This window comes from Excalfactoria chinensis, chromosome 4 (assembly GCF_039878825.1).
Source record: "Excalfactoria chinensis isolate bCotChi1 chromosome 4, bCotChi1.hap2, whole genome shotgun sequence".
NCBI classification, from domain to species: domain Eukaryota; kingdom Metazoa; phylum Chordata; class Aves; order Galliformes; family Phasianidae; genus Excalfactoria; species Excalfactoria chinensis.
The window spans coordinates 62,745,719-62,771,253 of NC_092828.1; the positions used below are offsets into that span (position 1 = coordinate 62,745,719).

The window sequence follows — 25,535 nt, forward strand, 5'->3', positions numbered from 1 at the left end:
TTACTTTCATCTGAAGCAGACCACATACAACTTCACATGGAAGGTAGCCATACCTCTCAACAGCTTCTTGGCCTTGTACTTCTGCCCTCCATTTGGCTTGCCGCTCTTTAGTTACTTTGAAGGTTTCCTTTTGCATCTTGTCAAAAATAGCATGATAGTGCTCATACTGTCCTCTGAAAGAGGCAGGAAAATGACCAGCACCACCTCCACCGCCATAATAGGGTGCCTGAAAATCAGAAGAGGTAAGCTGAAAATCTCAAATATTGCTTTTAACAAGCCCTTTCAATTTTCACCTCTCAAGTAGAATAAAAGCATTAACGTGCTTTGCAACCATTCTGAATTGGTCCCAATCTAATTTTGGCATTCACCTATTTTAATATACCACAAGACTGATAAATTAAAAACTTACTTTTCAGCTAGTACTCCAAAATGACACAGTATTCTCTCTCTAAATAATTATACATGAGACATCTACTACATATTTTGCAAGCTATTAGTGAAGAACCTGTTGAAGCATAACTGAAAATAGCAGGTGTTCAACACAGGAAGAAAATCAGTTTCAGCACAAGAAGTTAGAAGCGACAGAGTACTAACTGAAGTATTAATGAATTATTGCTATCGAAACATCTATTTTTTACTAACACCAGAAATGGTTAAGCATTCCTCTAAGGTTGCTGGGTGATAGTAATAGAAGATTTATCTGAGACTCTTCGTTTTCAGCAATCTGTAACTTTGTTGCATCACCAGAATTGAGATGCTCCCCTAGTAAAGCTCAAACCAGGCTAACATCTACATCTACCACAGATTAAAGCTTTATGAAAATGATCTCTGTCTTCCTCAAAGACCTGGAATTCCTGGAGAACCCTCATGTGAAAATAACAATCAAGAAAATGTTGTAAGCAGCTGTGTATAGTAATAGTCAATGATGGATACATTAAGTGTAAAACTGGCAAAACAAATATAAGGTAGTCAGTACATGCACAAAAACATTCCCTTTGCACCAGGGTAAGTGGTCAACTACACAGCCCAAGGTAGTGAACCTATGGCATGTGCAATAGGATAAATATTCCAAATTATTTCACAGCACAGATGTGACAGTTTTAGGATGGTCCACCCAGCAGATCTGCATCATCCTGTATTTGACAATGGAATTTTGCTCACACTCTAAGTTTCAGTTACTCAATGCACATCAGTAATTCCCTGTAACCCATACCATAACATACAAACAGATTACTCCAGGCATTCAAGTAAGTATGCTGGTATGCTATTCCTCTACGTAAAAATAATCTGTTCCAAAAGACAGCCAATTCTACAAACAGAACACAAAGCTTTGCCTTTGATGTTGTTCAAGGTTTCACCTTTAATTACTATAGGTGGTCCTTTTGAAAGCATATGAGGAAATATTACGACTAATCTCCAGGCGAACACTAAGAAGCAGGTGCTCATCAACCATCTGCAGAACAGTTACAGGTCCCTGCTAGAATCCAAAGCCAAGTCCTTGACACCTTTATCTCTACTTTCCTTCAGAAACAGGTGCCAGCAATCACTCCAAAAAAGATGGGAGGAGAAAATAATGCAGAGCATGACCTTGCTATGCCTTCATCAGGGACTATGTGGCTTGAGGCCCCAGAATGCTTGAACACTGATATTCTAAACTAACAGCATAATCAGGGAGTCACTGGCTGCACTGTTTATATGCACGAGAAAGAAAGAAGACAATTAAATCAAACCTACTCTAACAGTACATGAAAACCTTGAGTGATGGTAACTTAGTGGCCTGTGTAAGATCTGCATATAACTAACCAAGCTAAAGAAAACATTTCAAACAATTTTAAAGCCTGTTTGCTCTGATATTTTACAGTAGCACTTTGTGAAAACGTACGCAGCCACTGAACCTCAATTTCTCCACGACTGAGAACACTGGAAGTGATGTCACTTCAGCTACAATAGAATGCTTTATATTTTCAATGTGTAAAGCCATTGCAATAAAACTCCCGAATCAAATCTAAGCAATGGCCATTTTCAGGTACATACAAAGCTCCAACAAGAATATGAAACTTATAAGCCATGTTGTAATGGAAGTTTGCAGGGATGACCGTTATCATCATTTTGACAGAGAGAATGACAGTGTGGAAACCAAAAAACTTTTTCCAGTTTCTCATTAAACCAGAGTCTAGTAGTGTTCAAATTGATACTTTTACGTTTGCTTTTATATTTAAGCAAAATGAGATGTCTATTTTGAAGCATAGATAGGACACGCAGATACTGAAGCCTGGTCATGTACTTCCATTTCTTTACTATTTTCTCATACAAAACCTCTCCTCATTTTGACAGTTCAGACAGATTTTGTTTATAAAAACTGTGCTAAACACATTGAGACCAAATATTTTTTGTAGGATTCGCTGGCACTATAACAAATAGCTGCATTTAAACCCACTTCATTTTGTCAGAAAGATTTATATCACTGCAGTACTGAATTTCTTCACCGTCTCTTGTCCCATGAAAGCAGAGACCAAGAGTTTTATCTTCAAATACCTTCATCATACTACTTCCCAGAACAGTTATGTTGCCATGGAAGCAAGAGATGCACAGATAAAGAAACTGTCACAAAAATAACATGAAATGATGTAACCCAGTTCTATAAAGCTGAACAACTAAGGGGTTTACAGCTTTAAGAAAAAGATATGCCTACTCAAATTTTCTCACCCATCATAGACAACATAACACAGATACTGGAACTGCCAATTACGTTGTTAACTAAAAACAAAAGCTTAAAACATGTTTTCAATACTGGAGAAAATATTCATTATCATAATACGTGAACCTGGAAAGATACTTCAACAAAAAAATTCGAGAACAAACTTGAATATGGAAGAAGCCATTCATGCATGTATTTAGGAAAAGAAGCAAAAGCAGGAGTGTAAAAAAAGAACGTGACGCATGAAAACCATTACTGGCAGAAAGAGAGGAGATTTGGAAATTATCAGGTATTAAAAATGGAAATTGCACATGAACTCCAAAAAGACTGGAAATTAAGTCTGCTATACAGTCTCTCTTAAATTATCACTAGATTAATAGAAAGCAACTTCAAGAGTTGAACCCAAAAGCAGTTCTTTCTGAAAAGATCATGCCAGATAAGCAAAGGTGGGAGGAGCATACTACGTCACATTTCTGCAACTGCTGCCAACCTTAACATCACCACTTCCACTTGAACCAAGCACATTCCTCCATCCTTGTTCCCTGGCTCTGTTTATTCGTTCCATCTGAAGGAAAAAAACAACAAAGGAAAACATCAATCAAGGGATCACTTTAAGTAAAAAATTAAGATTCACTATTAACACATTTTAAACATATTTTACCCTTTCTTTTTCCAATCTTCTTATTTCCTCTGCCTTCAGTAAACTGATCTGCAACGCATAAGGATTAAGTAACATATTTAGTAACTGGGAAACTGAATTACTGCCATCTCCTAGGCAACACAACACATGTCACTAGAATTACTATGGATGTTCAAAAAAAAAATGAAAAAGGGTGTTCCAAGCATCTTGTCTACCTGATCTCTCTGGCGTTTTTCTTTGTCAGGCAATTCTAACCTTTTCTTTTTTGAAGGTTCCTGAAAAATAAGCATATAATTTGGTATTTATTGCTCAGCCATTGTTCTGTGAAGCATCTGTCAAGACTGGTTAGTTTTCCACTTGCTGGTTACGTCCATGAAGATAAAAATCATTGCTAGATAATGACTGGAAAAAAAGATAAGGAGGAAAGGTTTGAAAGTTTTATTCTGGCATTCTTGCTTTGGACTTAGCTTTTGCTTAGATTAAAAATGAGCATGAAATTTCATGATACCTCAAACATTTTCCTCCTTTCTTCCCCTGGAATTATTTTCTTCTTTGGAGTTGGAAAGGCCTAGATAAAAGGTGAAACTTAAAATTAGATAGCACAATGCTAGAACAAGAGAAAAAAATAGGAAAATCTTAAACCCACATCTCGGTATGTGCAAAATTGGGTTTAAAATAATTCATCAGTTGGGAAGCTGTAAATGCCACCATACTTGTTCACCTACTGCTAAGAGCTCCATCTCGATGGCTGAAGATAGTTATTTAAAATCTGTTTCATCTCAGTTTTTCTTCTCTGGCAGCATCACTGCACTTTATAATCTTTTCATGGTCTTTGATGGTCTTTAGATAATAAGATCGCCTCTTATTTGGACAACAAATTTATTATGTTATCCTTAGGCTTTGTCTTGTTACCCATGGAAGATGGGAACAAGGCCACTACTGAATATCTGGTAAAAAAGGAGTTATACATAGTAAGCCTTTTTTTTCCCCCAACTCAACAAGAACACAGATTGCTTCCTAAGATTTATCTTTTTTTGACAATCTAGATTTCTATCAGATTAGTACTTCTAAAATATCTCAAAAAAAAATAACTTAAATCTCTAAAAAGCTTCTATGCAATTTAACTGCAGTGCATTCATGTAACAACACTAAATAAGCAGTGAAGTTGCACGTTCCATTAGAAAACCACATGCGACCTGCATAACTAGCCTGGAACAACACCAAGGAGGATAAAACTTGTATTATGCTGCAGCCATTATAGCTTATATCTTACCCCTCGCTAGTACGTACATTCCACACAAAAGATTATCTTAAAGTTGCAGCACTGCAGTGCAAGATTTTTTCCTCAGCTTTCACACTGCCATAACAAGGGCTTACGGTCTCTGTATAAGTTGCTTCAGCACTGGTTGGTGAAATCAATTATAAACGGCGGCAGAACAGCATATGATTGTACAATGAAGCCTTAAATGCGAAAAAGCATCATGATCTCATAAGGACACATAAGTTTTTGTGTTTGCTTACTCTTGCTCTCTTTTTCCAGCTGCACATGATAAAAAAAATGAAGCCTGTGGGGATCACTGGTACAAGTTCAAAAGATTCAGAGTTTATTGGAGGAACGCTATCTCAGGTCTCATTTTCTGTCCATCCAGTATCAGATATGACACCAAATGTCATAGATAGTAATCTCAGGGCTACGCTTCCCAAAATGCTAAGAGAATGAAACAGGTGAATCACTTGTTCAGCAGACAATTTGAATTAATTCGCATGCTGAGAGTAGAAAATGCTGATGTGAGAGCTTCTTGGTTACTAGCTGCTTGGAAGGTGCATAATTAGTTGTATCATGAAATATCTCCCAGCCATTCAGTAATTAAAGAATACATATAAACAGCTTTACATAGTAGGGAATGTAGAGAAAGATGACTGGGGAAAAAAAAAAGATCAGTAGAACTGTATGAAGACTCATTTCTCATTAGCTCATGGAAGAAAGCCTAGTAAACTCTTTTTCTGATTATACAGTTTTTCTGGTTGACAATGCTTTAGAAAGTTACTGACAAAGCCATTTAGGGCTGCAAATAGGAGAATGGTTTTGAACACTGAAGATATATGCAAAGATTCTTATTCTGTTTCAAATATGTTGGTCTATCTGACTGATTTCCACTATTTCTAAGAGTGGTCAACATCAGAGATGCTTACCATGTATGTAAAGCACACCTAACTCACTAGTGGAATTAGAAAGCAAGCCTACAGTAGCAGCCTCCAAAAATCATGTGTTAACAATAACCAGTAACAGAGCAAGACAAGCACTTACAATATTATTTGCTCTCTAGATGTTTTGTTCATATAAGTGACTTTCTGAAAAGGAACATATAATGTTTTTATACCATGTAAATACAGCATTAGTGAAACAGTTCAATTCAAGTAACTTAGTTACCTGCCTAAGTTTAATCAATGACTTTTTCTCATGAAGCTTTTTGGATGCGTCATAACACTTCTTCATCGCTAAAGGCACTCCATATTTTGCAGCAGGTTTGGTAATTTTCTGAGCTGGTGCAACTGAAGTCGAGATTTGTCCTTGAGCTGGTCTTTTAGCTTAATAAGAAGAGACTGTTTTACAGCTATATCCAGGCCAGTCAGTACAGTGTATATCCCTTTCCCTATGTACTGGAACAGCAGAGTCAGAGGAAAACAGATGAACTGCTAACATTTCATTCACATGAGCTGGTTGTATGAATGTAATATATCCAGCTATCCAAAACAGCTCTTCTAATTATCATGTTTAATAACAAACAACAGAACACAATCCCTGAGCTTTTCACTCTCACCACTTCGTTTTACACTGGAGAATTGAAGCTTACTCAATCTGCTACATTTTTTTTACCCAGTTGCTATGAACACAGGGAACAGTTTTCCCAACATAATCAAGAGGCACTGGACTGCAACCTGCAAAACTGAGGTCAGCACAAGATGAGTTTTAAAACAACTACAGTTTCAGTAACCTCTTTCTCTTGGGAAGTTCCTGATAATAAGCCAACTGTTGAATTTGATTGCGTTAGTAGGGCTCTCGTAACTACAGATCTAATGGAACAACACTGAAGTATGTGCAACATACTATCAAATAATTTCAAGAAAGAAAAATAATAAAAGAAATCTAAGAAAAAAAAAAAAGCGTAAACTAACTGTTGCAGGAAAACAATGATAAGACCATCATGAGAAAGTAAACCACAATCTAATATGCCACCAACGGCAAAAATTCTCTAGCTCTGGGGTGAAGTCAGAGCATAATCTTAGAGTCTGCAACAAAACCCCAAAGCCTCCCACTTTTAATAAGGAATGGGATTTCTCATTACCCAGGTGTCAGTAATAAGGCAGTTTCCACTATAATCTATTATTTTAGAAGTGTAACATAGCACAAGAGCAAAAAGTAAACCTAAAATGTTACTAACTCAAGGACTGCATTACCATGGTTTCTCTCGATAAACATCCAGCTCCCCACTGAAAAAAAACAAAAACCAAAAACCAAGCATAGCAAACTGCCCCCATCTCTTTTCTCTCTCAAAAATTCTAGAATCAATTATAAGAACAAACAGAAGAAAAAAGGCATTATCTTGCCAGATTCTTAAGCTAAAGCATTTCACACATATTACATACCTGGTGCAGCATGCGGTCCAAACTTGTGAAACACTTTGTGACTGAATTCTTCCGCAATAAGCTACAAAAAGAGTTCAACTGTTAGCCAAGAATAGTTATGTTCAAAGCTAGGAAGAACTCATTTTCACCAAAGTCTGTATACCTCTTTCAGTTAAATTTCTAACTAGTAATATTTACTAAAACCCTAAGTGAACAGTAAGTTCAACACTAAACTTCAGTGTAGCACTACTAGCACTGGAATGAAGCAGGATTCATTGCTTTCAAACACTTCCGACAGATTCATTGAATCATCTGAGATGGAAGAGACCCTTAAACACCACCTGGTCCAATCCTCCCTGCAATAAACAGGGATACCTACAGCTACATCAGGTGCTCAGAATCTGGTCCAGCCTGATCTTGAAGGTCTCTCTCTTGAAGGGATGGGACTTCTACCACTGCTCTGGGCAACCTGTGCCAGTGCCTCACCACTTATGTTGTAAAGAAATCTCTTCCTTGTATCCAGTCTAGATCTCCCCTCTTTCAGTTTAACATTTACCCTTGATTTATCACTACAAACCCCAATAAAGAGTCTGTCCTCTTCCTTCTTATAGTGTCCTCTTAAATACCAAAAGGCTGAGATCAGGTCTCTCCAGAGCCTACTCTTCTCCAAGCATAATGAAACATTAATTCAAAATAGAAGTATTAATAAAATTATTTTAATTAACTACTTAGTCTGGTTATCAGGTTGCACATTACCTGAACTATGACCTAACCAAGAAACTAGAATAAAGTTTAAGTGTTCATCACCATGTGTTTTATGAACAGTCTGCTCTAAATTACTGTATAGTTCTCACATTTCATTTCAGTCTTTCAGATAGACTATGTCAAAGCACAGTCCTTTAGAAATTTCTTCAGATTTTAGCTTTTCTGTGCTTTCTACAATGGGAAGAAGTATATGAGGTACATATATACATAGGCTATCTAGGAATAACATGCATATGACTATGAAAATTAATTAAGAATTTATATAAACATGGAAGACTGATTTTCTAATAGTTAAGAGCAGCATTTCAGCAATAGTTGCTATGTTTGGCAGATGACAGAACCACTGAGGATCTCTTTAGCTCAGACCAGGGAAAGCAGAAGACAACAGTGCATGTATGCACCAGTTACCAACACATTCAATAAGAGATGTTTCCTGGTCATTTCCTTCTCTGCCTTTTAATATTTTTTAACTTGAATATGTCAGTGAATCAGTCGACAAAACTGTGCGCAAATATCTGTACTCAGTCCAAGAAAATACTGACATCAGGTAGCAGTCTATTACCAGCTATACCACATCTGAATCATCACAAACAGAAGTTTCATTCTAGCTGCTAGAAGTAAAATCTGATTGAGCCTTCAGTTTTTTAAAAGACAGATTTTCTACTATTCTTACAAGTCTGCTGTGAAGATTTCTGAATCTGGGCTTTCGCTGGAACTTTAGTCTTAAATACCATTAGTTGAAAGCCTATTTTCCATACAAAAGAAATTCCAATTATATATGGCCTTCTCCCAAAATTTCTTTATGTTAGAATTTGAGTCCATCAGAATTCTTTATATTTAATGAGGTCTTCTTTTGCATTAATTCTCTCCATGTCCTTTCTCATCCTGTATTTACTTACCTCATACATCAGTGCTCATTATTCTTGATCTCTTTTGATTAAATTTACATTAAAATAGCTTGAATAGTTGTCAAATTATATCAATAGATCCTAAACAGAATATTGAATAATTTCTTCGATGTTATGTATCTAAGAAATTCAAACATCACATTTACTGAGCAATAATTCACAAAACAAGCCTGCAGACAATTCCAAATTGCAAACAAGAAATGGATTGAAGCAATTACAATAAAGATTTGATGCTGAAGACAATACCACTTCAAGAGAGAACTACATATATAAGCAAATGAACATCTGACTCAAAATTCCTCCCTGTATACAAAGACATACAAAATAACACTCTTTAAGATAAGGTCAATTTAAATTTGTTTGTTAAACTACCAAATACGTCAGTAAGTTGAGAATGTATTTGTTTTTATTTTTTGCAGTTTATAATAACAACTCTTTCTTCTCTCAACCGAAAAGGTTTGCATAAAGCTTTAGGAAATACCATTACTCCACTTTCTCATACTGTATATTGACACTGGAATAAAAAACAGTCCTAAGACCTTTTAGCCAAATGAAATTAAAGCCAGCTCCATACCTGTGGTGTGAGAAATTTTTCAACCCGTTTGGCTATGAAGTTTTTCTCCAATATGGAGTTTACTGATGGTCTATCCCTAGGATTCCTTTTAAATAACTGTGACAGCAGATTACGTAGCTCACAGGAATAATGCACAGAAACAGGAGGAAAGGATCCAGAGATAATCTTCAGTACCAAGTTCTTCATATTACCAGCTTCAAACTGTATCATGTAAGAAAACGAGACAGTTACTACACATTACTGCTTGCCAACATGTAAAATTTAAAATATTTGCTTGCAAAATATGTAATTTCCCCCCAGATCTACATGAATAGTGATATGCAGTTAATTATAATTAAATGACAATATCTGCTTGATCTTCTCTGATCTCCTGAACACTTTCCACTTGCTGCTCTTTTTAGAGCAGCACATTTCAAATGAAAGAATGTAAAGCATTCACAGTCACTCAGTGTGAAATCCAAAGGAATGTTTAGACCAGCTTGAGCTCAGAAGGCAGAAGACAGCATTTCAATTCCCTTGAACAGTTAAAAGAAAACAGTGTGTATCACACAGCTTACAGAAAACAAGTTGCTATCAACCCTCAGAGAACCAACTTTGTCAACACTGTTCTCTCAGAGAGGACTATGGAATAAGAAATTGCAATAGCTTTCATCTTGATGCCCTAACCTTTTTTTTTTTTCCCCTCAAATTGATATGTTATAATTTTATTTATTTTAGTAAAAATAGTTGTTTCTTAAATAAACCAAATTGACAAAAATGTTTTTATTCTTCCAATCCCACCTGGAGAGTAATAAAGAACCATATTAAAAAACAAAACACAACTCCATCATTCCAGTTTTTTTTCCTAAAAACTAAGACTGTTCCAAACAGAAACGTACAAATCCACTTACACAAAAGCTGGCAGCCTAAATTTAGGCCTTCTCAGTTACAATGAAATGTCAGGCCTTCAGAAAGAAAAGCACCCTGTTTGTTAACACACCCAACAACTTTTCAGCTAACTGAACCTCACTGAATACCTACCTTGAAAGCAAAAAAACCAAACCAAACCAAAAAAAGATTGGCATGAATCAAAACACAGTAAATGTTTGTCAATATAGGAAAAGAAAATTAAGGTGCTGAAGGTAATTTTAAATAATCACCATGAAAGCCCTGAATCAACAGAAATACATCTGCAGAACAGTAGGAATTCTTTCAAAGAAGCAACAAGTTTCTACTCACTGCATGTTTAAGCGTGCACATCTCATAGAGAACACAACCAAGGGCCCAGATATCACTAAAACAAGAAGAACACATCTTAGAGTTTCTTGTGGGTTTAACACTGCCAAACAACTTATTTAACAAATATTTTACCTTTGAGAATGAAAATAAAATGTGATATTTTGAGTAAATTACAGTCTCCCTCAAATGTACATCCTCTACTTCTCAAAGCACAAAACTTCATCAACCAACCAACCAAAATTAACAAACAAAACCAAGGCCAACCTGAAAATACAGATGAGGTGTATTGGCTTCAGATTTTATACTTCATTTGCACCACTGATATCAGAGAAACTAGACAAACTCTGGATAAAGCTTTATTTTCTCTAAATGTAGACATTCACTTGAGATCTTTGAAATTTAGAAAAAACAACCCACTACTCAATGTGGCGAATGCAATTCTTAAATTCAACCAAACAGGTTGTTTGACACCGATTAACATTACCCACACTCACTAAAGGACTGCAGAATTTACTTTGAATACAACTGGACAATATTCCCATGTAAAAGAAACTAAGAGGCAAGGCAATATTATCATTTTTAGCAAACAGTAATGCACTCACAAAATTGAAACTATTCCAGTTTCTTAATGCAGAGTAAGACTGACCAGATACCAAACACTTCAATTACATTAGGGATACCATTACCGTATAGGACCTAATCACCAAGGTGATAAATGTAAAAGCAAACTGTCCGAAGGATGCCTACCCATACATGCACTTAAAAGTAATCCAATTACTGCATTCGTATTTCTTTCTTAATGTAGTTTCACGTTCATAAATTACGGCAGTGATGTGTGCACAGGCAAAAGCAGAGCCATAATTACGGTGACAGCTAGATTTAGAAATCAAAGCACTAAGTCATGTCTGCATCTACGAAAGTCCTGCCTGCATGGTGAGGCTCTGACTTTTTAGGTGAGAGATGAACTATTATCAACGTATGAATAGAACAGCCTTCTAAAGGACTCACACTTTCTTTTCCTCACCAAAAATATTAAATAAAATGGTTATTAGTACCTTTTATTGTTGTAAGGCCTATTCTGGCATATTTCAGGTGATAAATAGTATGGTGTTCCTATGCAAGTGCGAGCCAGCTCCACAGTACTATGAAAAAAGAATGAACATTAACTCACATGAAGCACACAAACTGTGTTTTCCTAAATCAAAGCAATTTAGATTATCTCAGAAAAAAATCAGCATTAAAAATGAATTACCTGTTCAGAACTCTTGCAATTCCGAAATCTCCCAGCTGTATTGTTCCATCTTTGGTTAAAAATATATTCTTGGTATAGAAATTTTAAGAAGTCTGTTAATCAAAACATTCATACAATTGCACACTTTTTGTTCTCAGCATGTTTTAAAAATAATGTTTTCTATAGTTCATTTACTCCGAAGTCACTGGCATTAACAGCTGTGAAACACCAGACTTACTCTTGTCCTGCTTTACCATAATTACAGAAAACACCGCTGAACATTCTAAAATAGAATTACTTGTGGAGATAGAAAAAGTCTACTCCAGTAACACTGAGATAACTGTCTCCATCTGTTTGTAAAATACCATTTAAACCACTCATGTACTATTCTGACAAAAAAAAAAACAAACATCTCCAGTACTGAAAGCATTTATCTTAATAGATTATTTTCAACTACTTGCCAACTTCCACTACCAAGATATAGATGTAATCAACTGGGAAGAAAATACAGTTTTCAAGAACTATTACCTACATACCTGTGACTTTATGTCGCGGTGTAAGATTTTTCTATCATGTATGTGTTTCAGTGCTAAACAGATCTGCACAAACCAATCCAAAATCTATGTATGAAAGAAAACATAACATCAGCAACTTGATGTATCTACAAGTTTCTTCGGTCATATTACTGAAGACATTATCAAATCAGTTCTATAGGATTTTTACCCTCTTCCCACAAACCTGTTTTCATTTATATCATACTATACCATACCTTAGCAGTATTGACATATATTATATATACATATATTATATATATATTATATATATTATATATATGAAATCATTACATATAGCATAGCAAACAAAATACATACAATACAAATTAGATTGGCAAAAATGCTCCAAACAAGGAACTTGCATCTTAGATTATACTTGTGCTCTACTAAGTGCAAGTATGCTTCATGCACTTTACCTTAAAAAGAAAAATAGCACAAATTGGATTTCAATGAGAAAAGCAGCAAACAAAATACAATGAGAAGATCATAAATAAAGCATTAACATTCACATTTTTTGAGAATTTGTAAACTTCAAAATACACAACGGATCAAACAGCAGAATTTTTTTCATGTGAGCACTGCTTTCACGTTCCCAACTTACAAGTACATATATGAAATTACTTTATAATCTAAGGCTTTTTTTTTTTCTACTTTCCTATTTGAAATTCTTCTTGTAACAGAGTCCAAACTAGCAAATAAAATACAGAACAAGAAAAAAAATACAGAAATATCTGTAAGCAAGGAAGTACAAAACATGACCAAAAACCCGAATCCCACATGGTCTATTTTCACCCAGTTGAAACTAATCTGTATATTTTTATCTTCTCTATTACTCTATGAGTACTTAGCAAGTATGATGAAGGAAGGAAATCTGCTGGTGTACTTCCAATACAATATTAGTTTTTTATAGTGAAAAAACACTTCAGAATTATGCAAACTCTGTACTGCTAGATTATGCTGTTTTACAATGTAAAATTATATTATTACTTTATAAAGTAATGACAAATTACAACAAATTGAGATCAGTACTAAAGAACAAAAGTCCTAGGCCATAATTTCTTGTAGGTTTAAAAGCTACAAAAAGGACAACATCATGGCCAACGGCAACAACTACTGGTTTGTAAACCTAGATAGACTATGAAACAGTAACCATCAGCTGAGCCAAAATAACTCAGACCTAACGCAAAGAAAAGATCACGCACCAAAATACTACGGCAGCAATTTGCTGATTACCTGATCCTCAGAGAATAAGACTCCTTTCTGGGCATTTATTTTTTTAAACAGATCTCCTCCTTCACAGTAATCCATCACTATGTAGAGACAACCATTTTCTGCAAAATAAATGTTACAAAAGAAGGGGAAAAAAAAAAAAAGAAATTAGCCATCTTTAATGCAACTTTCACTGCAAAGGTTTGTCTTTTTTACTATAAGAGTTGCAGAAAAAAATAAACACACATTTTTGTATTTATGATCCATTATGATTTACTATGAAATTAAAGATGTCACCTTATGAATATAGTAAGAAAATTCTCAAACCTGTTTGTTGATCCAAACATCCCAAAGAAACTCTATCATAAAAACAGAGAACTGCAAATTTAACTCAGTTAATTGCCTCTACCTTCCTAATTCTTTCATGCAGATTTGACCTGGTATTACTTATATTAAGTGGCAATCACCAGCTCCCATCTCAGACTTGAACGTGATTTCAGAGATTGATGACTAGTAATAAAACTTTCAGCTGGCAATGATGATGTCAGTCTCATTTTTTTGCACAAAATCTGGGGAAACGTTCAAAAATCCTATGCCAGCTGTTACTAAGAGAGTTTAACACATACTATACATCTGATGAAAAGCTATGGTTTTGTTCCCCAAGGCAATCTTTCCCAGCTACCACTGAACAAATTACTAGGCAGAAACACATTGCAAGTTACCAGCATATCAATGAAAATCTTAACATTTCATGAATATTAACTCAAATATGTCACTAAAACTCAAGATCTGCACTACTCACTGATCAGACATGATTTTGAGAAGAATATAAGCATCACATGCTGCTCAAAAGAAAATTAATTAGTTACAACTTTTAAACTCCAAGTAGAGTCACATAAGTCTCCCACAAAATGCCTTTGAAATTTAGACTTGAAAACACTGAAGTGGGAATTTTAAGCTTACAGAGGCTTGTATCTGAGATAAAAGGATGGAAAAACAGTTACACTGAATTTTAAACCACATGCAATACACAGTCACTATCAACTTATTCCACCTTATTAATCTTACCTTCAAATGACTCCCTGTACAGGACAATATTCGGATGTTTCATGTTAGCCAGTACAGCAACCTCTCTCCTTGATTCTTCTCTCTCTTTATTTGACATCTTCAAAAGGAAAAAAATGATTTTTGAAAATAGGAATATAAAAACAGTAATTGGTAATTAATAATAACACTCACCTTAGAAATATTAATTTCTTTAATAACATACTGCTGGCTATTTTCTTTATCTTTAACAAGAAATGCTTTCCCAAAGGATCCTTCTCCAATTTTTTGCACTTTAATATATTTATCCATGGTTTTCTTCTTAAGGCATCCTTACTCAAGCACTAGGCAAAAAACACAAAAGAGATTTAGTTGCTGTAATTAGTTGGTCTTCCAGCATACCAGGTCATTACAATTATTTTATTTGTACCATCATCAATCTGTTTCTTCAGCTACAGTATAAGCTTTGTAACTTTGCTTTATGTTGCCCTATCTTAATTTCAACTCTATTTTCATAGAGCTTACTCTAGTGGTGTAGAAAAAGTGTTGCAACGCTAGAAATGCTTCAATATTTCATGTCAACAGACAGTATTAAAAAAGAGTGTCTTCGAAATGAAGCAAGTACTCAGTACTGTAACTTTTCATTCAGTCAGCAAGAGGAGACTGTACAGCACTACAGCATCTAGTTAACAATCCTCCATTCACCTCTACTTGGGAGAACTGTAGTAGAGGCAGAAATTAATACATGTCCATTCTTAAGAAGCACCAAACCCAGTATTTTGGAAGGTACTCACACACAGAGTGCTGAGGTCTCAGGAAGATGAAGCACCCCATACACCATGGAAACACACTAAAAGACAAAAGCTTTATTAGTACAGTTAAAAAGAAAACCAAATTAAACCAACCAATCACAAATACAAGGCAAGAGACCTTAAGTAGTCTTTACTGCAAAACGGGAAGTGAGGAAAACAGAACTAAGCATAATTACTGGGGAAGAAAGCAAGTAAAATGACAGGCCTTGTGGCGTGGAGATGTTTGCTTTTCTCTTAAAGCACAGGAAAGATATTTCAGTATGAAATCAGACATCTAAGAAAAGAAAACCTCACTATTAATGTCAATATCATCTTATGGGCAATGGTCATGCATACTAGATTGGCCACCATTTTAACTTCAAGTGGTGTTATCAAATTCTCCTCCTATCCTGCCATGTTTACAAAGCAAGCTTCATCATACAACTGCAGACCCAGCAGCAAGAAGCAGAGCCGGCGTTTCTACAGCACGCTGTGATCCACCACCACTGGCTGCAAACAGGAGACTGCAGCTCGGGGCCGGGTAGCGATGCTGTGAGAGGCGAGGGGGTCCTGCATCAGCTTAAAGCACGGGAATCGCGAGCCTCGAGAAGGGCCGTCCGCGCTAACAGGGCGTTGGCTGGTCAAGCGCCGGGCAACAAGTCCTGGTGGCACCACGAACACGCAGGAGGCGGCTGCTGCAGCGGGCCGCAAACCACGCCCGGGACAACTCGCCGGCAAAGAGCCCTGCAGCCCGAGCCGCTCAACCCCGCCGCAGAGAGATGAGAAGAGCAGCACCGCGCAGCGAACACGCCTCTCCAGCCAGCGGCCAAAGCCTCGGGCCGATCCCCGGCCAGCAGCCAAGTCACACCAAGCCCAACCGGGCCGAGCCCCTCAGGCAGGCCGAGCGGGCTGCCCACAGAGCGGGGGCGATAGGGGCGGCCGGGAAGCCCCCCAGAACCTCCGCCCGCCTGCAGGATTCCGGCTCGAGCAGCGCCCGCGGCGCCCCATTCACAGCCTGCCGCGACAACCGCCCCGCTCACCTCCCCAGAGCTGACACAGCCGCGCAACCGACCAGCCGCCCGCTCCCGGCCCGCCCCTTCGGGCGCGATGGGCGGCTCCGCCCGGAGGCTCAGCCGCCATTGGGCGCCCCGCGCCGAGCCGGGCAGCGGCTCCGCCTGCGCGCCCTTCCGGCGTGTCGCCGTGGTAACGAGTGGCGGGCGGTCGCCGCGCAGAACGGGACGGCGGCCGCGTTTGAGAATAGGAGACAGCGGCGCGGTGACAGAGCGAGCGGCAGGTGAGCGCCCTCGGGCTGCCCCACCAGGGTGCCGCGCTCGCTTCTCACGCTGGTTGCGTGACCTCCGTGCCGCAGCGCCAAGCGTACGCGCGCGGTGAGCTTTAAGGAACGACTGAGTTCGCGACGCTGTTGTGCCCGGCCCGCCTCAGGCCATGCCGCACGAGCACGTCCCACAGCGCAGCTCCGAGCGAGCTCCTGTACCTGCGGTGCCAGTTTCAGCCCTCCCGCTGAAGGCGCGCACACCTCCCGCTGCTCCGCTCCAGCCCTACCGGGGCGGGAACACCTCCATTACCGGCCGCTCCCTCCGCGGCTTCCGGAAGTCACGCCCCCTGCTGGCGGCGGGAGCCGGAAGTTGCGGACGAGACCGTCTTGCCGTCCGTCCTGCCGATCCCGGGCAGAGGCGGCGCGTGCGGGAGGGAGGGAGGAAGCCCCGCCCCCAGGCTGCGGGGGCGGGGCCGGGGGCCGCGGTGGGAGCGTGGTGCGGGGCTGAGGCGCCGTGAGTGGCCTTTCTGCCACCCCGCCCCGCCGCCGCGGGAGGATGCGCCAGCGCCTCCTCGAGGAGCAGCAGGTAGGGCCGCGTTGGGCCCGCGCAGCTCGGTGCGGGGCCGCGGCGCGGGGCGGCGCCTTCCGGCAGCGCGACGTGACGCGAAGGTCCGCCGGGTGCTCCCTGGCGGCGAGGCCGAGATGGCGGCTCTGGCCGGCTGAGGGCCGAAGGAGCGGCTTACCACTAGTCCCGTCCTGGTGCCGCCAGGAGCCGTCGTTTACCTCTGGAGCGGGAAGGGAGGGGTGCCCCGCTTGTTTACGCGACACCCGCTGTCACCCAGCTTGGGCTTTGCTGTATGTCAGCACGGTGTTTACGTAGGAGTGTCCTACTTGAAAGCCCATCGTCTTCTCCCGGCGTAACCAGCGTTAGGAGCGGTGCGCCCGAGCTGTGCGGTGTGCAGGCGGCGGGCCGGCCTGGCAGGGCTCAGGCACACCCCGGGGGGCTGCGGGGTCCTCGAGGAGCCGCGGGGTTAGATGAGAAAGCCAGGCAGGGCGGGTAGAGCTTGGGCTGCTGTGCGCTTCCCTACAGGCGGATTCCCTGCACGGGTGATCCAGAAACGCGGAGTTGAAGGTAAAAGAATTTTGTGCCCATTCTCACGTAACTGCAAAAGTCCTTGGACGAGCTCGTGCTGGTGGTGGGATATGTTCTGTGTTGAATTAAATTTGCTGTGTCACAGTTTAAAGCACTAACCGAGGTAAATCGAGGCCATAGCAGCAGGACGAAAGCATCTCTGGTGCTTAGATGTGTTAGAATAGGGACTTAGAAATTCTGAAGTGAAAATGTACCAGAATATCATGGCTTTGGAATTTCTTTTGGTACCCTGTTAGTATTTTGGGATCTCTGAAGTTTATGGTGCAGAGTTTGTGGGGAAAAAAAGTCGAGCTAATGCCTATTTAAGTACCAAATGTGTTGATGCTTCTTGCATTTGGTTCTCTCAGTGGACCTGTAATGGATTTTATGTTCTGTATCCCGTGGCAACATAAATGCTTCTTTGCAAGAACAGTTACTTGAATGGCAAAACGTGTTGGCATGACAGACATGAGAGCAGATACTTTTCAGTGCTGTTTGTCTATTTTAAGAAACTTTAGTATCCTGTAATGTAAAGTGTAAAACATTCATCTGTGCTTTATTGGAAACTTATCTGTGAAAATAAGCCCATGGAAAACTGTCAGTTGGCACTATTGTTTATTTCTAAGTTAAAAATCTTGGACTGGCAAACTGCTTTAAGTTTCATGTCTCCTTGGTTAGCAGACAAACCTAAACGTGCATCTCAGTATTCTGGGCTGTCTGAGGGTAATTCTGCTTTGAGGAAACTGCAGCTAGCCTGGAACTCACAGATTGCAACCAAATGACTTTGCATCTGCCTGCAATGCTTTGGAAATTGCAACGTGTATTGTGGCAAGAAAAATGAAAGTTGTTTTTTGTTTGCTTCTGTTTGCTGTTGGTATATCAGTCCTTTGAATTCTTTGCCAGCCAATAGTAGATGTTGAGCCTAATGTACATTGTAATATATCTAGGAACATATTTTTACAGTTCTCTGGATACCTTTTCCCAGATCATTACAGCATCCTTTCTTAGAGTGGTTTACACTACTGCTATTTTTATTCTTTCTGTGGTGTATTTCTTCAAGTTATTACAGTGGTAGTTTGTTGTGTTTTTTTTTTCTCTATATGTATATGTTTCTTACTGACTTATAATAAGAACAAGCCTATCCAAATCCTTAACCAGGAAAGATTTTTGCACCTTTTGGTCTCTGTTCTTCATGAGTGTATTGTTCTGAACCCTTTTATTGTATGAGTTTGCCTGCATTTTTCTCACACGACTTTGTTTTGTAGTTCCTCTTATGTTCTTTTTTCACTTACATAGACTGGTGTTTTGGCCACCTGTAAGTGAGAATCCACTCCTGGCTGTTCTGTGGACAGCTGGATCTAGCTGTGCAGTATATCTTCTCTGAATCTCTGAATAAACACTTCCAGTGAGATGTGTTGTTTTTTCCACTTTGCTTCAGGGTTTTGGGTGTTTGATACTGCCTCCCATGGCATCCTGACTCCAAAACTGAGAAAGTGTGGGATAGATGAGTGGATGATGAGGTGGGTTGAGAACTGGCTGAGCTCAGAGGGTGGTGATCAGCTGTGCAGAGTCCACTTGGAGACCTGTGACTAGTGGTGTTGCCCAGGGGTCGGTACTGGGTCCAGTCTTGTTCAGTGTCTTCATCGACAACCTTGATGAGGGGTTAGTGTCCACCTTCAGCATGTGCACTGATGATAGAAAGCTGAGAAGAGTGCCTGATATTCCAGATGGCTGTGCTACCATTCTGCAGTACCTGGACAGTCTGGAGAGTTGGGCAGTATGAAACCAGTTGAGGTTTAACAAAAGCAAGTGTAGAGTCTTGCAGCTGGGAAGGAATAACCACAAGTGTCAGTACACTTTGAGGGATGACCTGCTATAGAGGAGCTGTGTGGGGAAGGACATGGGGGTCCTCGTGGACAACACGTTGGCTATGGGTCAGCAGTGTGCCCTTGTGGCCCAGAAGGCCGGTGATGTCCTGGTGTACATTAGGAGGAGTGTGGCCAGCAAGTCAGGGGAGGTGATCCTCCCCGTCTACTCTGCCCTGGTGAGGCTTCACCTGGAGTACTGTATCCAGTTCTGGGCTGCCCTCTACAAAAAAGGCAGGGATCTCCTGGATAATCCAGCAGAGGGCCGTAAAGATGATAAAGGGCCTGGAGCATCTCCTCTATGAGGAAAGGCTGGGTGACCTGGGTCTGTTCGGCCTTGAGAAAAAAAGGACCCAGAGGGGATCTTATTAATGTTTGTAAAGGTCTTAAGTGTGGGAGATAAAGAGACATTGCCAATGTCTTTTCAGCAGTCTGCAGGGACAGGACAAGTGTAAACTGCCGTAACCTGGAGCATAGGAAGTTCATCACCAATAAGTGAAAGAAATTCTTCGTGCTAAGGGTTACAGAGCACTGGAATAGACTGCCCAAGGGGGAGGTTCTGGAGTCTCCTTCTCTGAAGATATCCAAGACCCTCATGGACACCTATCTGTGCAGCCTGCTGTAGGGAGCCTGCTTTGCAGGGGGGTTGGACTAGATGGTCTCTGGAGGTCCCTTCCTGCCCCTACAATTCCATGATTGTGTGTGTGCATCTTACTTTGATGTTGGGATGACAGAGTTGCCTATTTGAATGTAAGCACAAAAGCCGGGAGTGCCGTTCCAAGTTGGCAAACATTGCCAAAGGGCATTCTAGGAACATTTTTTCATATTGCCTTATTTATGTGACTTCATATGCACGTGGATAGGTGCTCCTGTGCAGATCTGGTTCTCAAGGTAGAGACTTATAATTGTTTGGCAGTAGGAATATTTTTAACCTGGTCATAATTAAAAAAGAAAAAGATAATGGAAGCTCTACTGTTGAAGAGATTATGGCAGTTCAAGTTGTTTAAAGAGTTTCATTGCTCTCAGATTCTAGGCTGCATGTTTCTCAACTTCCTGCTTAGTCACCTCATTGGCAGCAGTTGTATGAACCTGCGCAGGGTCAGCAGCAGCAGTGATCATGTGCACAAGTCTGCTTATACACCCTTCGTGCTCATTTTCCCCAAACTCACACCTCAGCTTTACACCTGTGTGCTCTGAAGGCACATTTCTGTAGCTGAGCTCCCCCAGCAATCTTTCCTTTATTACCTGAAAGCACAGGTTCTGTGTTGGCCGATTTCTAAAGCTGCTCATGTGCCAGGTCAGGTCTTTCCCTGTGCTCATGAATATGAGGTGTGCGCGGTGTTTTGTGTTTGTTCATATTCCAGGCTTCAGTAACTTCTGCTCAGGATGCTCAGAATATTAGGAAGCTGACCATTACAAACTTTCATATCTATTTGACTTGAGACTTGTTTCTGAATATCGGACTCCTTTGTAAAATAATCTCTGAGAATGATTAGGAAAAGAAAAAACAAAACAGCACATTTAAATTGATTTTAATAAACATTTATACAGCTTGTAAAAATAATGTGGCTTTGTGGAAAGTATACTGCTTTAAAATAGTAGAAACTCAGAAATTGGCACACAACTTAGAGATAAGGCTTATATTTAATGACTCAGTAATAGCTGTTTCTGTCAGAGAGAATAGAGTTGACAAAGTGTTTTCTGGGCTTAATGCATAATAGAAAGGATTCTAAACAAAGCTGTTAAGGTAGTTGTAAATGTTTTCAACTGTAGGATCCACAGTTGTTTATATCATGTAGCAAGTAATTTTGAGTGTGTGCTTACAGAAATGAACTGAAATAAGAGAATGGGTAGCTTCATAGTAGGTTAGGATTTTTTAATGACTTTTGGAGACTCATCAGCTATTTCCTCTTAAACTTTCTAGGTGTTTGGCTTATTTTTTTTGTGCATTTTGCTTAGGCTTTCTAGTTATGGAATTAGACTCTGTGCTCCACTGTGGTTGCTTTTTGTCTTCATTTTTTTTTCCTGTTTTTAATATTTTTTTCTAGAAGTCATGAGAGTACTCAAATCTGCATTGTGAGTGTTTGTACCACAATACAGTCTAATGAAGAAATATTTCCAAATTCAGATAGTAAAAATATAATTTTGCTTCAGTAATGCATTTAAATTATATATTAAAATACAGATTCCTGAGGTGAATCAGTATTTTGTCATCTTGCCAATTAAAATTGAAGTTCTCCGTTTCCTGACTGATAGTTTCATTAGAGCTCCTTCCACTCCTGTCTCCATTTAGTGTTCTCTGCCAAATTATGTGTGTTTTCTGAGTTATCTGTAGTTCTTGCTCTACTACAGCATTTCCTATGAGGTTTCCGTTATTAATTTGTCTCCTGTGTATATGTTGGGGAAAAAAAAATATAGTTCCCTGTATGCTTCCAAATACTCATTTTTCCAGTTCATAGAAGCATAAAATCACCAAGGTTGGAAAAGACCTCTAAGATCATCCAGTCCAGTCATCCACCTACCACCACCATTTCCCTAGTAAACCGTGTCCCTTCTGCACCACATCTTAGCTTTTCTTGCATTGGATGCCATTTTAAGTATTACTGAATCTTTTATTTCCTTATAATGTTCAAAATAAAAAATCTCTCAAGGAATAACTGCCCCCCACTAAAATAATTGACACTGATCCTTGCTTTCAACTTGATACCTCTGTTTAACAGTAATAACTTCACTTTAGGCTCTTCTGCCGGAAACCTGTCATCCACGTGTAGGCCCTGACAAAGTAGGCATAATTTTAGAAGCTGTACTTGACAGTTCAGCTTTGCACCTGGAGAGAAGATATTCAATGCGAGGAATTTGGTTTGCATTTGGAACTGCTAATGTGCTTGACGTAGTGCATGCTTCACTGGCGGTGTTAGTGCCTCTGGGGCTTTGCTGCTTCTTTCTTTTTCCTTTTTCTTCTTTTTTTTTTTTTTAGTTGGATATATCTCCTGTGGTTAGCCTGTGTATTTGTATTTCAGAAAGGAAAAAGAAAGAAACAAGCGACTGGTAATCTATGATATAAAAATATCAGAGATTAATATCACAAGTTTCTTAACAGATCTGTTTTGGTTTTTTTTATTCTTTGTAGAAGATCAGATTGGTAATCAGTAATGGACAGAAATGCTGTTTTGACAGAAATCAGGTTGCTTCTGTCTAGTTAGAGCCAGGAAGGGAAGCCATCAACTACATCCTGCTGTTGGTTGCGCATCTCTTCAGTCCTTCCTCACCTTGCTTTTTCTGATTCCTGTCTCGTAAACCTCATTTGTAATATTGCCTCTCGAGATCGAATACTTTGTGTGATTCTGTTGGGATCAGCGCTCTGATTGTTTTGTGTCTTGGCTCCAAGAGCCTCTTTTCTGTGATGGCCTCTTACTTGCTTTCTATCAAGTTTTCTTTTACTTCCTTCATGACTTTCCGATCATTTAGATATAAATGCATTGAACGCAAGCAAAATTGTCTGAAAGGTAGTCAGCTCAGATGAAACCCTGAACTTGTGAATCTGAGCACATAGCTGAAGGCTGTCTGGTCATTTCTCTGGAAAGATAAAGGTGGTATAAATGATAGAACTGCAGGTAGGCCTGCTGTTGTGTAAAAGCTCTGCTCAGTTTTTTTTCTGTGCCTCTCAGATAATTGCAACACAAGTTCGTGTTCAAAAGGAACAAAATCCTATAAAAACAGTAAAGAGAAGATTGCGTACTTTTGCTGTCCTTTTTCATCAAACAGATGTGGCTGAAGACTAAACAGATAAAACCTGTTGTCTTCAATGGCACTAGCAGTTATAGTTCCTGTCCTTGAAAAAGGGAGTGAGTTTTGCCTTTCAGTTCCCCTGACAAATTTCAGTTTTACTCTCATCTTGTGATCTCTCTCATGTGATCACAAAAGGAACCCAAAAGGAGTACTTCTTTTCTTCTTTTCTTCCATGGACAGAGTATTTATAGCTGTAGGTACCACACTAATAGTTTAAAAACTAATGCCAAATCTTTGATGTATTTTAGGCTTGTATCTCAAGTGGCAACCAAAGACCATTTTTTTTATTGTGACTCAGCTAAGGATCAGCACTTGCCTGAGAAGCTTAAGCTTTTGAGTTACATTTGCTTTTGTATTTAAGCTTTTGAGTTACATTTGCTTTTGTATTTAGTTTAGGTTTGTACAAAGGGATTGTATTCTATTTTTTAAACAAAACCTAAGCACTAAAAGACTTTACCACTTATTTCACTGCTTATTACTGTGTTTATGCAGAAGACTTCTCTTTGGTTCTGACAGTGGAGGTTTTTCTAATGTGTCAGTAAATGTGGTGAGGTTTAAATCTGAGTTTTCAGCTAATTCAGACATTTTGGTTTGAAAGCAACCAAGGAGTCTTCACGTCTGCAGTTTGGTGAATGTGAAAGAAGCAGTCCCTTCCAGCCAGCTGGATCATGTGCTTGTGCCCGGTAGTGAAACTCTTTCCAAGTCCTGTGGGAAGCTGTAGCCTTAGGGGTTAAGACGCTCCAGAGTGGAGATGAGGTAGTTTTGAATACTTTAAGTCAATAGCCTTAATGTTTTTAATCCTGTGACTGGGAGCATGTGTTCAGTATTCAGCTACTGTGTAAGCCGTCAGTTCTCTGTTGTGTTTTTTATTGTTGTTTTGAGTTGGGAAGATAAAAAGTGCTGTAGAAGGAGTATTTGGTATTGATTCTGCTTTTGTGAAGGTCAGAAGTAGTGGTGATATTCTGTATTGGTATGTATCATAAAAGTATAGTTTTGTCTGTGTGTTTCTGTGCTTGTCCTTGTTTGCTTTCTTGTGTAGTGATTACTTAAGATTCTGTCTCTTTATGCCACCAAGATTAATTTTATTCTGGAAGTAGCAGTGAATGGAAGCACAATGAGCCTTTTATATATGTATGTTTTTGGAAATCTTTTCTACTCCAATAGTATCTATTGCATAAATTGAATTAGTCTTTAACATCTAACTGATATCAATATTTTTTTTACTGAAGCAACTTCATTCAACTGGCTTTATGACTTATTTCCTTAAATATGGCCTGTAATTTGACCAGTATCCTTTCTCTCCGCATGGCTGCAACACGAGCTGACCCACTCCTGAGCTTTGTTAAATTCTTAATAATTTGGCTTCTTGTATATCCTTAAGGATTTTTGTACTCAACTTGAGGAAGTTGAGGATTGCTGCTACTTCTTGAGTTTCTCCCTTATATGTTTGGTCTGAAGCGTATAATCTTTAAGCCATTTTCATGAAGAAATTTTCTGCTAATTATAGGAAAAATACCGTGAGAAATTTCTCACAATTCTTTCACCCCTTTTCCAGAAGTGAAGTTTGGAATCTGAACCATGTTCTTGTTAGGTCTCTTCTGTGACAGAATGAACAAACAGGGGCTCAATATGCTCAGTCTGCAATGGAAATGGGAATACAGGTTTGAAGCTGGTGAGGCTAAGGATGAAAGAGTGAGCCCAGCTCAAACTTTGTTTTATAACTGTTGCAACAGGCTTGCAACACCTGAACCCAATTCTCAATGAATGGTGCACATACATAGCAACAAAGAAACAACAAAAAAATGCAATACAGGAGGTTTGGATATAAGTATTCTAAGGCATTCTTGATGGATTCCATTTTTTAGGCGGTTGTTTTGACTAACATATATGCATGATGAAATTCTAATAGAAGCGTGGGTGTTAATAACATTATTCATTCCTTGTCCTTAATGTATATGAGTTATGTATTTGTGTATATATTTGTACATTTGTTGTATTTGGAATTTCTGATTAGATTGTGTCAAAAATCACATTTCAAGGTTCTTATTGTGTAAACGCTTTAAAATTCTGTATTTTTTTTTCTTCTTAAACTTGCAGCAAATGACTCCTCTGCTGCTATTGCATTTCCTCAGCTGTAGGGCACATTCATACGTGTGAAGATCACATTTGACATTTTTATTTCTTCTGCATTTGTTTTGTGTCTGCGTAACCTTT

The 25,535-nt window shown here is 39.2% G+C and overlaps 2 protein-coding genes across 15 annotated transcripts in view; one reads left to right on the top strand and one right to left on the bottom strand.

Moving 5' to 3' along the window:
• Positions 1–16,949, bottom strand: part of NEK1 (NIMA related kinase 1) — a 37,414-nt gene extending 20,465 nt beyond the window's left edge. For 4 of the 9 annotated variants that reach the window (XM_072335450.1, XM_072335448.1, XM_072335446.1 and 1 more), the window contains exons 1-17: positions 16,300–16,363; positions 15,263–15,318; positions 14,664–14,812; positions 14,493–14,589; positions 13,449–13,546; positions 12,198–12,281; positions 11,683–11,750; positions 11,486–11,572; positions 10,431–10,485; positions 9,213–9,413; positions 6,987–7,047; positions 5,770–5,927; positions 3,847–3,906; positions 3,554–3,613; positions 3,360–3,407; positions 3,189–3,263; positions 54–226 (exon numbers count right to left, since the gene is read on the bottom strand). In XM_072335450.1, coding sequence (XP_072191551.1) covers positions 54–226; positions 3,189–3,263; positions 3,360–3,407; positions 3,554–3,613; positions 3,847–3,906; positions 5,770–5,927; positions 6,987–7,047; positions 9,213–9,413; positions 10,431–10,485; positions 11,486–11,572; positions 11,683–11,750; positions 12,198–12,281; positions 13,449–13,546; positions 14,493–14,589; positions 14,664–14,780 — 1,442 coding nt within the window. In that variant the 5' untranslated portion in view covers positions 14,781–14,812; positions 15,263–15,318; positions 16,300–16,363. Of the gene's footprint in view, positions 1–53; positions 227–3,188; positions 3,264–3,359; positions 3,408–3,553; positions 3,614–3,846; positions 3,907–5,769; positions 5,928–6,986; positions 7,048–9,212; positions 9,414–10,430; positions 10,486–11,485; positions 11,573–11,682; positions 11,751–12,197; positions 12,282–13,448; positions 13,547–14,492; positions 14,590–14,663; positions 14,813–15,262; positions 15,319–16,299; positions 16,364–16,754 lie in introns of those variants that run through there. The other 5 variants (XM_072335449.1, XM_072335445.1, XM_072335442.1 and 2 more) reach the window with 4 other exon arrangements.
• The window catches only part of CLCN3 (chloride voltage-gated channel 3), a 57,082-nt gene continuing 48,000 nt past the window's right edge, over positions 16,454–25,535 (top strand). For 2 of the 6 annotated variants that reach the window (XM_072335452.1, XM_072335457.1), the window contains exon 1: positions 16,454–16,553. The gene's annotated coding sequence lies outside the window, so the exon portion shown is untranslated. Of the gene's footprint in view, positions 16,554–16,983; positions 17,122–17,206; positions 17,668–25,535 lie in introns of those variants that run through there. The other 4 variants (XM_072335451.1, XM_072335456.1, XM_072335458.1 and 1 more) reach the window with 3 other exon arrangements.